Below are 13,028 nucleotides of genomic sequence, written 5' to 3' on the forward strand. Positions count from 1 at the left end.
AATGCGGGGAGCCTGGGTGGCTCAGTGGGTTGAGTGTTCGACGTCAGCTCAGGTCATGATCTCATGGGTTCATGAGTTCGAGCCCTACATTGGGCTCTGTGCTAAATGCTCAGAGCCTGGAACCTACTTTGGATTCTGTGTCTTCCTCTCTGCCCCTGCGCTCACTCATTCGCTCTCTCTCTCTTTCAAAAATAAACATTAAAAAATAATTTTAAAAAAGAGTTGAGGAGGAAAAAGAAGAATATGGTTTATAAAATACACCATAACTATCACTAAAAGGTCAGATTAATGCGTATACCCCAAAAATCTAAATTTCTATTGCAATGTGAGTAATCTCTATTGTTCTCACATACACAGCACACATGGACACACACACACCCCCTAATTTCTAGATATAAGCAAAAAGAACCACAAAAAGGTTTTTATATAAATCAGTTGTGTTCAAAACCAAGACAAACAAACTAAAGCATTAGTACATTCTTAATAATGATGCTATTTATGAAGTATGGGTGGCCGGCACTCAGGTGTTCAACAAATATTATTTTAGCATTAGTTTAATCATAAACCTGTAACTACCTGAAATATGAGAGAACAAGTAGATGTTTCCTCTCTAATTTTATGCTTGCATTGAAAAATACAAATGCAGGTTATACCTAAACAAAAATTTTTTTTTTTAATATTTTTATTTATTTCTAGGAGAGAGAGAGAGAGAGACAGCGTGAGCAGGGGAGGGTCAGAGAGAGAGGGAGTCACAGACTGAAACAGGCTCCAGGCTCTGAGCTGGCAGTCAGCACAGAGCCCGNGAGAGAGGGAGTCACAGACTGAAACAGGCTCCAGGCTCTGAGCTGGCAGTCAGCACAGAGCCCGACGCGGGGCTCGAACCCACCAACCGCAAGATCATGACCTAAGCGAAAGTCGGACGCTCAACCGACTAAGCCACCCAGGCGCCCCATACCTAAACAAAAATTTTAATAGATCGATACATATCTAGTACCTTCAGGCACCTGCAGCTATAAAGAATTATCACTGACCAGCTTACACTTGAAAAGGTAGCGGCAAAAATTATTTGGGCAGTTAAACAGGCACATAGCTGAATGAAAATGAGAACAAAATGAAATAAACCCAACTTTTGTTTTACTCTATTGTATCCTTAATCTAAGAACCTATTACTAAGCTCTGAAGACCTAACATACACCATGGTTACTGTAATTAAATACTGTAGAATATACCTGATATTTGCTGAGAGACCTTAAGCATTCTCATCAAAAAAAAAAAAAAAGTATATGAGGTGATGGATGTGTCAATTAACTTGACTATGGTAATCCTCTCACAATATATTGTAGAAAATCATCACACTATACACTTTAAATAGATACAATTTTATTTGTCAATTACATCTCAATAAAGCTGGGAGGAATAAAAAGAACTCAGTGACATGAAATTGGCCATGAGCACTGACATTTCAATTGGAGCTCTAAAGTTCATGTGCCACTTGGGACATAAACTGGATTCTTGACAGTATGTGGAATGGCACAAGAAGTTGACTTTTGGGCCCTAATAAAACCTTTGAAGGCAAAAGGAAGACTTGAATGGCATGATGAATTAAATTTTGTCATTTTTTAAGTGAAAAAAGTTCCTGAAATACTTTAACTTTTAATTAACCAGTAGAGGACACATGTGATGTGGGTCACTCTGGCTTCACCAAAAGCAGACTCAGGAAGGACAATGGTGATAACAATGGCATTCAGGTAACGATGCAAGGCCAGCTGCCTGCTGTAACAGAAAGGGCTTCGTACCAGAAAGAAGGCCAGAATTCCAGCATCATGCTGCTCCCACCGCCCATGTGATCCCAGGCAATTCACACCAACTCTCCAGGCCCCACCATTTATCGCCTCTCCTAGATGACATCATTGTCCTAGTTGAAAAATTCTAAATCCTAGCTGCACTTTAGACTCACCCGGAGCTTTTTTAAATTACCAATGTCTGGGTCCCACTCTAGGTCGATCAAACCAGGATCTCTGGAGATCAGGGCAACTGCTGGTGTTTTCTTAAAGCCTAATATGCAACGGGAGTTTGAAAATCATGGCTCCAAAAGATCCCCTCTCACCTCACACATACCTTGATTCTACACCACACCGAGAGGTTATGTTAACAGTGGAGAATAATCAACTTAAAAGTAAAAACTCTGGGGCGCCCTGGTGGCTCAGTTGGTTAAGAGTCTGACTTCAGCTCAGGTCATGATCTCACGGTTCATGAGTTCGAGCCCCGTGTTGGGCTCTGTGCTGACAGATCAGAACCTGGAGCCTGCTTCAGATTCTGTGTCTCCCTCTGTCTCTGCCTCTCCCCCACTCACGCTCTGTCTGTCTCTCTCTCTCAAAAGTAAACATTAAAAGTAATTAAAACAATAAAAAAGTAAAAACTCAGATCAGACGTTCCCTGTTAGGGAAAACTTTCCTGATCCCCAGCTCAGGGTTGAGTTAGGGAATCCCATCTCTTTCCTCCAGTCACAGTACAAATACACTGTGGTAGGTGTCCATTAGTCTGTCTTCTCCTTTAGACGCTAAGCTAAAGTAATCATATATAATTTACCACCCATACTGGAACACTTTAGAAAGTGAAAGGGGACACTTTTCATAATTACACCCCTATCAATAAGTATGGTCCCCGTATTCTAAGTTCCTTAAGTGCCGCTTCTCATTTGATTCCTCAATGCCTGTACAATGTTCAGCTCACAACTGGTGACCACTACATTTGTACTGAATGACTGGACACAGAGAAGCACACATTTGAGAGTGGCTAATAAATCACTCAGGTTATACTGCAGTCTGGCTACTCAATGTCCAAAGAAAAAAAAATCATTTCTGGTGCTTAAATGACAGCTTCAGTACATCACAGATTCTCCTTTTCACAGGATGACGAAGGAAAGGTACCACTATCCCATTCAACATAAAAATAAAAGGTAAAGTATACGACTTGTTCAATATAATTCTCCATCTTGCTAAATAAAGCATATATAAACTCTTGAATGCAGTGTTATGTCAAAATCAACGGTACAGAACTTGAAACACAGACTTCGTTCCATTAAACTACAGAACAATAGAAACCATTTTTGTAGACACGAATTATTAAGTCAGAAAAAAGAGAACACTGCTTTCAAATAGCTCTTGAAGAAACTGCTGGCCCTTCTCCAGAGCAATATTTCTCAACAAAGTTCAAATCTAGAAGCCTTCCTCCAGTTCTCTAAGCTCCACTGTTTGGGCAAAGGTGGCAGACGTGACGTAAAGACAGCCAACCTAACACTTTTTTACAGAAGCTGGAAGGACTCTGCTTTTGAAAAACTACCTTAAAATAACTGACTCTTAAATAACAGCACTTAAACCATAAACTGGTTGTTTTGAGCACTTAAAACTTAGTCTAATCATAGTTGAAATTCTATCTTTTGCACAAATCCAAATAAGAATGATGCTAAGTGCATTCGTAACAAAAACGAAGGGAAACTGGTAAACTACTACTACTGAAAACTACAGCTAACACTTAAGCGGAGAGTAACGGTCGGCAAAGCTGGAAGCACTTTATAGGTAATGACTCATTTAATCCATACAGCCATGCCATCAGGGAGGTACTATCAACTTAACTGATTTTATGGACTAGCCAGTTAAGTACCTTGCCCAAGGTTACAGCTAGGTCTGGGGCTAGAATGTGAATTCTATCACTCTGCTGTCAAAACTTCTTTCCTGGCAATACATCCTGCACCCTCTTACACATACATAGTTTATGGAGCTGTAAACTGAGGTAATCCTTTCAAAACACATTCTGGCAACAGATCAGGAGCTATAAAAATGTTCTTCTCACTCATACATCTGTATCTATCGCATATATTGACAAAGACTCACCACAGCTTTGTTTAAAGAAAAAGTTACAACTTAATAGCCTAGTAACAGAGAAATAAATAAAGCATATTCACTCTAATGACAACCAAGGATAGTGGCTATGAAAACTGCCACAACGAAAACGTTTGCAACTAATATTGACTTTTTGAAGCAAATACAATATTGCATACGTTCTATATAGACAAAGGCTAAAGGAAATATAAATTATTTCTAAATGCTGATAGAGCCATACTCAATGGATTTGTATTTTTCCCCTGTCTGCTATTCAAATATTTTAAATAAAATATTACTTTTCCAAAAAGTTAATGCATACATATAAAATATAAAACTATACATTAAGTATACACAAATATTCAACTACATGTGCACTTCAGCAAATGACTTTACTAAAAAGACAGGCCAAGAGAGGAATAAAGGATAGTCAGTTTTGCCCTTTGTCACAAAAAAGGCAAATTTCCTATTTGGATAACAAATTGTGACTTCATTAGGCATGATTCTTCTACGCAGTCTGCTAGTTACATTCCCCAAGATCCAATGGAAAGGGTCACTCTGATCCATGCTAGTCCTGGCCTAGCTACTAAAAATAGAAGCATCTTATTACATCTAGGTAAGTGTTGAGCTGAGTGATAATCAACAAGTCAGCTTTGCTTTCCTCTTCATAAAGAGAAGATAGAATCCATTACTGAAAAGAAATGAACAAAATAAGTTAATACTGTGTGAAAAGGAAAGTAAGGAAGCGGTAACCTCCAAGATCATCTTGAACTTCGCTAGTGTGCGGGGAAGGCCCAGATGCTCTATCAGTATCTTGAACTGCAAGCGCACACACTAAGCAGGGCGCCCCGGGTGTGGGTGTCCTTTCTCCCGGACGATCCCCCACCCACAAGGTCTTAATCATTTCATTCCTGTAACAATTGCACACATATTTCTATTAGTTAACGGCTACCATGTAACACATTTTAACAGTCTAAGGTTCTTTATATCTTTTTACGCGTTTCTACTACAAATATCTCGCAGGGGAGCATCTTTTCTCTAATTGGCTTTTGGTCCCTTTCACCCCAAGTCCAACCCCTCGCTCGCTCTATCCACAAAGTTCAGTTCCGAAGAAATGCGGACTTAAACTGGAAATGAATTCTGGGCCCTGCTACAGATTTGGCGCCAGTTTAAAAGAGGTCATTTCCACACCTAGAAGAAAATGCTACATGAAACAGCGTGGTAGCTCGGGTCTTTAATGACTGGCGTGGACAAGGAAAACCGCGGTTCTGTGGGTTCCCTTGACCACACAAACACCGTCGGGGGGCGGGGGTGGGGGAGTGAGTTGAAATTTGAACTGAAGGTCGCAAGATCAGAAAGGGGAAAACAAAAGTGAAACTTGGGGCAGTTCACACCCCTCGCTTCCCGCCACACCAGCAGCGCCTGCCCCGGGACGCGCGGCTCGGTTCCGTGCAGCGAGCACACCCGGTCGCGCAGGGGTCCTCGGTGCGACCCCGAGTCCCGCCGGCACCGAGAAGGGACCCCGAGCGCGGCGGGCGTGAGGTCGCGCTCCCCGCGTTGGTGGCGCCGGCGGGGCGCGGAGGCCCGGCCCTCCCCGAGGCCGGGCGAGGAACGGGGCCCGCGCCCCCGGCTCCGGCCGCCCACCCGGCCCGCTCGGCAGCCCGGGCTCACCGGCTCCGGGGCGCTCCATGGCGGCGGCGCGAGCGGGCTGTGCGTCCGGGGAGGCGGCGGCGGCGGCGGCGGCGGCGGGGCGCTGCAGCCCGGGGCCGGGCGCGAGGCGGAGGCGGAGGCCTGGGCGGAGCCGGGGACTCGCGGGCAGCGGGGGCAGCGCGGGGGGGCGGGACAGGGGGCGGCGACCGCAGGGGGCGGCGGGGGCTCGGGCCGCGGCGATCAGGCCCGTGCAGACGGCGAGCCCCCGCAGCCGCAGCGCCCGCCGGAGCTGCATGGCCAGGCCCCGCGCGCGGCAGCGGCGGAAGGGGCCGAGCGATTCGCCCGGTGGTACCCGGATTGGGGCGAGCGCCGGCGCCCCGCGCCGGGAGGCCGGAGGGGCCGCCGCGAACGGCGCCCACGGAGACCTGGGGGCGCCTCTGTGCCTCGCGGCGCTGCGTCCCCGTCTGCGCTCCGGAGCCGGCGGCCTCTTGCGGCCTTTGGCAGCCCTCGGTTATTTCCGGTGGCCTGGCCTTTCCCGCCCCACGCTTTGGGATTAGGGTGAGATTGCGACCTGCCTCCAAGCATTCCGTGGCCCGTGGCCTCCTAAGGATCCATGTATTTAGTTTTGCGAAGAGCTTTCAAAACAGTTCAGATTACAAAATATTTGGAAAGAGCCAGATGCACAAGAATGAGACCATGTCCATCTGTATGATTAGTTGACTTACTTTGTTTAAAAAAAAAAAAGTCAAAATGTGGCAAAGTCTCTAATTTTAACAATGGCCTTATGCCTAGAAATCCGGCTGATTTTTGTAGATTAAAGCACTGGTAAAATGGGAGGAAAAGCAATTTACTTAACTGGGGGAAGGGGGGGATTTTGACCTTGGAACAGAATTCTACTGGACTTTTAAGTGCAAATAAACCATGCAGTTAAGAAAAATTAGATGCACCCCTTAAATTAATGTAGCCTATTTTGCGGATACCACTTGACTTATCTTGAATGCGTCCTAGAATGGAAATGGAAGCAAAAAAGACCTTGCTTGGTACAACCACAATAGTTGACATAAAGACCATATACAGGAAGTAATAAAGCTTGTTACTTTGATTCTAAAATGATTCTAGCAAGTTGAGTATTTGATTTGCACACTCAGAACAATTATGGACGCATTAGCAGGGTCCAACGGGTTTCCCTAACTGTCCTGAGGCTGTGAAAGTGAATAAGACATCTTTTTCTTGGGACTCCTGGGTGGCTTAGTCGGTTAAGCGTCCGACTTTCGCTTAGGTCATGATCTCGCGGTTCGTGGGTTCGAGCCCCGTGTCGGGCTCCGTGCTGACTGCCAGCTCAGAGCCTGGAGCCTGTTTCAGAGTCTGCCACTCCCTCTCTCTCTGACCCTCCCCTGCTCACGCTGTCTCTCTCTATCCTAGAAATAAATAAAAATATTTTTTAAAAAAAGACATCTTTTTCTTAAGGAGCTGATCCCCTAATAACAGAGAAAGAAACATGAATGTCTGCAATAAGTAATAAACTGAAAGCTGCAAAAAAAAAAAAAAAAAAAAACCACACACACAAAGAAACAAAAAACAATCCAGGCTTATACTGAAGGAGATAAGAATATGCGACCCCAAAATATCTCACTCTAACATTAAGATTTAGGGCTGGGAGCAATTGAGAAACTGCAGTGCAAGAATTCTGTCCTCTCCTTTTCTATGAAAAGCAGCACATAAATTTCGCTTTGTGAAGATGACATACATTTCCATTTGTAAAGATTTACCCCCTTTTTGGGAAGAGGGGAAAGTCATATCGGAAGAGAAGAGTAACCCTTACTCTTCTCTTATGCAGTACTCCTTACTGCATAAGGAACCTTACTAAACAACGCTTATTTTCCAAACATTTCCTGGTCACCGCCTGAAGGCAAAAACAAAGTCTGTATTTCCAAGTGCATAGAGGTTACTCAATGTATAGTAGTTGAATGAAACTTGTATACGCATCAGGTCTGTTTAAATAGTCAGATTTGTCAAAAAAGAAAGCAACACACCCAAATAAATTTCATGAAAGGGAAACAGTATCATAAGTAATAATATCCTAAAGCTTCACCAGCCTGAGGCTAAAAAAACAGCTGACATTGACATTAACATCTGACTGTTAATTGCTGCTCCTGCCAGAACTCCAGCCCCTAATGAAATACCTCCAAAATACCTCTGGGGTTCTAAACAGTGTCTGACATCACTAATGAATTTTCCAGGCTGCTGTCAGTCCCCAGCCTTTGCCTCACTGAGCCCTTCTGGTTCAGTCACCTTTCCAGGAAGCCTTCTATCCTCACCAGACATCACTGGCCACATGAACAGTCCTCATGGTTATAATCTCTGGCAAATGAAAAGACCGTTTCTTCCCCCAATGCTATACATTCTGCTTGGTGATGTTGAGAGAGACAGACAGAGACAACAGACCCAAAATGGAGTCACTTATGCTAAGTTTCACGTCAGTAAACCAGGACTTGATACCTCACCTAAATACAGTTTCAACCTTTCCCAGCAATGTAATCTTAAACCCGTAAATCTGGAATTTCTGGATCAGCACTAGTGAAATAATCTACCTGTTGACCCCTTCAGGAAGCCCCCCCAAAAAGATAACATAATCTTCCCTTTCCTTGTCCCTGCCCCCTTTTGCCTATAAAAGTCTCACATTTTGTTCAGGCCTTCAGAGGTCCTTTTTATTTGTTAGATGGTATGCTGCCCCTATTCATGAATCATTGAATAAAGTAAATCTGATCTTTACATTTACTCAGTTGTTAACAAGGATGGGGGGACACAGAAGATTACTTGGACCTCTGAAAGTTAGGGAATTCATTGAGATAGCACGTTCCATTTGTTAAAAACAAGACAACAAGGCCAAAACAGAGCAAGTTATGCTAAGCCCCACGTCACCACACCACAACTTATTATAGTTTCAACTGTCCTAGAAATGGAATCTTAAATCAGTCAATCGGGAGTTGCCTGATCAGCATTAGTTAGGGAATCTGCCTGATACACCTCTGCCATCCCCTAAAGGAAAGCAACCTTGCAATAATGAATCCAGCTTTTGTTCCTAGTGTAACTTCCTTGTTTCCCCTCCCTTCTGCCTATAACAGTCTTCCATTTTGTACAGCTCCCCAGAGCTCCTTTCTATCTGCTAGATTGGATGCTACTTTAGTTTTTGTTCTAGAAGGTTCTTTGGTCCCCCTAATAAACTACACCTACAAATGGTTATCAAGGAAGATGCAGTCAAGTATCAGTGGAAAGTCAACTGGGACCCTTGGTCACCCAGGGCAACTCAGGATGACCTTTTATTTTTTTGGACAAGGAATACGTGTTTAACAACAAAATATGTATGCTTTTTTAAAGTATGTTTATTTTAAGAAAGAGAGAGAGAGAGCACATGCACGAGCAGAGGAGGGCAGAGAGAGAGAGGGAGAGAGAATCCCAAGCAGTCTCTGCACTGTCAGCAAAGAGCCTGACTCAGGTCTTGAACCCAAGTCGACTAAGCCACCCAGGCCCCCCATACTTAATTTAGAAGTATGCTTCTAAATTAATGTTTGAGTGTAACATTTGCTTAAGAAATCATTGTTTTGGAGCACTAGGTGACTCAGTCAGTTAAGCATCTGACTATTGATTTTGGCTCAGGTCATGATCTCACAGTTGGTGGGACTGAGCCCTAACTCAGTCTCTGTACTAACAGCATGGAGCCTGCTTGGGATTCTTTCCCTCTTTCTCTCTCTGCCCTTCCCCTACTCGTGTGCACACAGGCACACGCTCTCTCTCTCTCTCTCAAAATGAATAAACTTAAAAAAAAATCACTACATCTATTTAATAATAGATTTATTTCAGTAGCCAGACACAGTTAAAAGGTTTGAAAATATTAAATATTCACATGCAGTATTTTAAATAATTTTAAGTACTTCTGACTTCAAATTTCTAATTTCTAACTTATGTAAGTAACGTGTATTGTTTTTTACAATTTGTAAATGCAAAGAAACTCACCGAATAATATTCAAAATTATCTATAATACATCAAGCAGAAGTATGTCTCTCTAGAAACAGACATGCATACACACATGTGCACACACACGTGTGTGTGTGCTATAGTATATATTTAATAAAAATAGAATGATGTGGCATCTGGCCTTGTAACCTTTTTTCCTTGCAATATGTTGTGACTAATTTTCCATGTCATTAAATATTCTTTTATACCATAATTTCAAGGCTGAATTTTGTTTTATTTATTGTTTTTTGCTTTTGTTTCAATGGCTGACTCTTTTTTTTAAATATTTTTATTTATTTCTAGGAGAGAGGGAGAGAGAGGGACAGCGTGAGCAGGGGAGGGTCAGAGAGAGGGAGATACAGACTCTGAAATAGGCTCCAGGCTCTGAGCAGGCAGTCAGCAGAGAGCCCGATGCGGGGCTCGAACCCACAAACCGTGAGATCATGACCTAAGCGAAAGTCGGACGCTTAACCGACTAAGCCACCCAGGTGCCCCTCAATGGCTGACTCTTAAATGCTTATGTAAATGTGTATCCTGGAATATACAATACTCACTCATCCTCTCTCTGCTGCTCAGCAGCTTTCCTTGCATTATAAGGATAAGAACTGAGCTTCAAGCAAGGGGGCCCATACTTGGAAGATTCCTTAAAGCTGCTGACACGTACTTGCCCTATTGGAAAGAAGCAGAGACAAGTACTCCCGTCCACAGGTGCCTCATGTACATCTAATGCCTCATGATTATTAGATACCTCTTGGTCCTTCCATCCCTTTTAATACGTATCTACATTTAACATGTACATGTTTCACTTACTATTGATCTGTATGTAATACATCTTAGTTCATTCATTCCATCTTCTGTAACAAAAGAAACAATTATAGCAGCTTTCATCTATAACAGATCCAAAGTGCAAGTGCATACTACAGATCTCTGACACATTTCTCTGACCGGCTGATCTGCTGCCATTTTAGCAAACCTTTCTAACCCACCTTGGATTTGAATTTAGCATCAGAAAGTCAGACCCTAACTTTGGGGTTTTATTTACTTCTCCTGGTCCTGAATAGCTCCTATTCTGTTTCCAAGGTAACAATAAAAAGAAAAGGTTGTTTACCTGTCTAGATACTCCTCTTAGGTCTAAGATTTATACTTTTCCCACCCACTCAGCTCATTATTAAATCTCCTTTACTTGGAATGTATCTTAGTATTCACCCTTGTTCTTTTTTGCCCTTCTTGATTCCTTCAAAATTAAATAATTAATTTATATTTAATTTATATATAAGTTAATTTATCTGTGTATACATATATATAATGAAGGGAACTGCAGAAATGAGATCTCTCTTTGGCTATGTGTTTATCCGAAGGTCCCTGCCCCACTTGGCACAGCCTTGGGGCCACTAAGTTTCCTCACTCACCTTCCTTTTCCTTCCCTGGAGTTTTTTGTGGAGAGCCCTAACATCTGAATTTCCACAGTAGGTATCCACAAAAGGCACTGCCTTCCCTTCCTGCCCAAGACCCTTCACCACATTTATTACAGGTAGAGTCACCAACTGTCCGGTTTGCCCAGAACTGTTCAGTTTTAGCATGGAAAGTCTCATGTCCCAGGAAACTTCTCAATCCCTAACTGAGACAATTGTCACCCTGATACAGATCAAGAGAAATGAGAAAATGTGTCCAAAGGATAAAGATTTCCATGGGCTGAGAGAGCCAGGAAAGGATTGTTAGAAGAGGTAATATTTGAGACCAGGTCTGAAAAAGAGTGGATGAGGAAAGCTGGAGCATGGGGGTAGCACATTCCAAGCTGGGAGGCAGGAATGTGCGAGTAGACACAAAAGGGAGTGGGTCTACCAGTTTGACTGGTTCAGGTGGCAGAGGACTGGGAGATAAGGCTGGAAAATTAGGTTGGGACCAGATTATAGAAGGTCTTAAATGCCAGGATAAGCAATTGGGACTTTTTTATGTAAGAATTGGGATTTGCTAAAGACCTATGACCTTGGAACTGACATGATGAAGGATGGCTTTAGAAAGACACATCTTTTAGGTCTGTGCAGGATTTATTGGAGAAGGCAGAGAGAGCCAAAGCCCTGAATCTAGTTAGTTCACTGGAATACTGTAGTCATCGAAGTATGAGGGCCAGAAACCTAAACTAAGGTGTTGGCCCAGAAATGAAAGTGCTAGGGGCGCCTGGGTGGCTCAGTCGGTTAAGCGTCCGACTTCGGCTCAGGTCATGATCTCATCGTTCGTGGGTTCAAGCCCCATGTCGGGCTCTGTGCTGACAGCTAGCTCAGAGCCTGGAGCCTGCTTCAGATTCTGTATCTCCCTCTCTTTCTGACCCTCCCCTGCTCACACTGCCTCTCTCTCTCTCTCTCCCTGACCCTCCCCTGCTCACACTGCCTCTCTCTCTCTCTCTCAGAAATAAATGAATCATTAAAAAATAAAAAAAAAAAGAAATGAAAGTGCTAGATTTAAGAGATTGCAAGCCAATCAATGGCAAAACCAGCAAATAATAATGTGGAGAAAGAAAATTGATTGGTTGCCACGAAGACATTAGAAGTGGGATGAGTTGGGTGTTCCCAGAGCAATACAGGATGAAGAGGATGAGAAGTGAGAGAAATGAGGGACAAGCTGAGCGAGCAAGCCAACAGGAGGCCTGCACCAGGTAATGCGACCCTTCGCCTCATGCCTCGGGCATCTTGAATAAAGTCAGTAATTAAATACGCCAATTCTAGGTGTGAGTGATTTTGCTGTGAAAACCAAAGAGAAGACTGAGGAACATAGAGCACGCAAGAACTCCTGTGGTTAGCGGCTGGGAGGGTCCTACGGTTGTAAGCGCCTAAGAATGTGCAGCAATCGTGCCTGGGTGGTTAGAATTTGAGCAGTTTCAGTAGCTTTTGAGGGCTGGGAGTGCCATTCAACTGGGTTCCATTCAAATGCCCATGGAACTCAGTCAGTAGAGCATGCAACTCTGGATGTCAGTTTTGTGAGTTTGAGCCCCACCTTGGGTGTAGACATTGCTTAAAAATAAAATCTTTAGTAGCACCTAGGTGGCCCAGTCAGTTAAACATCTGACATTGGCTCGGGTCATGAGCTCACGGCTGGTGAGTTCGAGCCCCACATCCAACCCTGCGATGAGCCCTGCTTTCACAACTCAGATTCTGTGTTACCCTCTTTCGGCCCCTCCCCCACTCATGCCTCTGTCTCTCTCTTTCTCTCAAAGGTAAATAAGCATTAAAAATTATTTAAAAATAAAAAAATTAAATCTTTAAAACAATGCCCATGGAATGAATAAGTAGAGAGATAAAGGAGAAAAATTTATTAATATTGGGAGCATAACATCAGAACATGATGAAGGTATTAATCTTAGATAAGAGGAGTGGGAGGGATTTGTAGGATAGATGAATTCTGGTAAGTTTTAGGATGGTGTTGTTTAAGCGAGCTATATTCTAAAGATGTCAGTTTTCTTGATGGAAATAGGTGCTAGACTCATT

General features: G+C 43.3%; 1 protein-coding gene across 2 annotated transcripts in view; it reads right to left on the minus strand.

Annotated features, from left to right (window-relative positions):
* AKAP7 (A-kinase anchoring protein 7) overlaps window positions 1–5,606 on the minus strand; it is a 148,679-nt gene extending 143,073 nt beyond the window's left edge. For both annotated transcript variants that reach the window (XM_039240398.1, XM_039240399.1), the window contains exon 1: window positions 5,553–5,606. In XM_039240398.1, the coding sequence (XP_039096329.1) occupies window positions 5,553–5,571 (19 nt within the window). In that variant the 5' untranslated portion in view covers window positions 5,572–5,606. The remainder of the gene's footprint in view (window positions 1–5,552) is intronic.
* Between the last annotated feature and the right edge of the window lie 7,422 nt (window positions 5,607–13,028).

The sequence above is a fragment of the Hyaena hyaena genome, unplaced genomic scaffold, assembly GCF_003009895.1.
Source record: "Hyaena hyaena isolate Hyena2069 unplaced genomic scaffold, ASM300989v1 scaffold_178, whole genome shotgun sequence".
In the NCBI taxonomy this organism is placed as follows: Eukaryota; Metazoa; Chordata; class Mammalia; order Carnivora; family Hyaenidae; genus Hyaena; species Hyaena hyaena.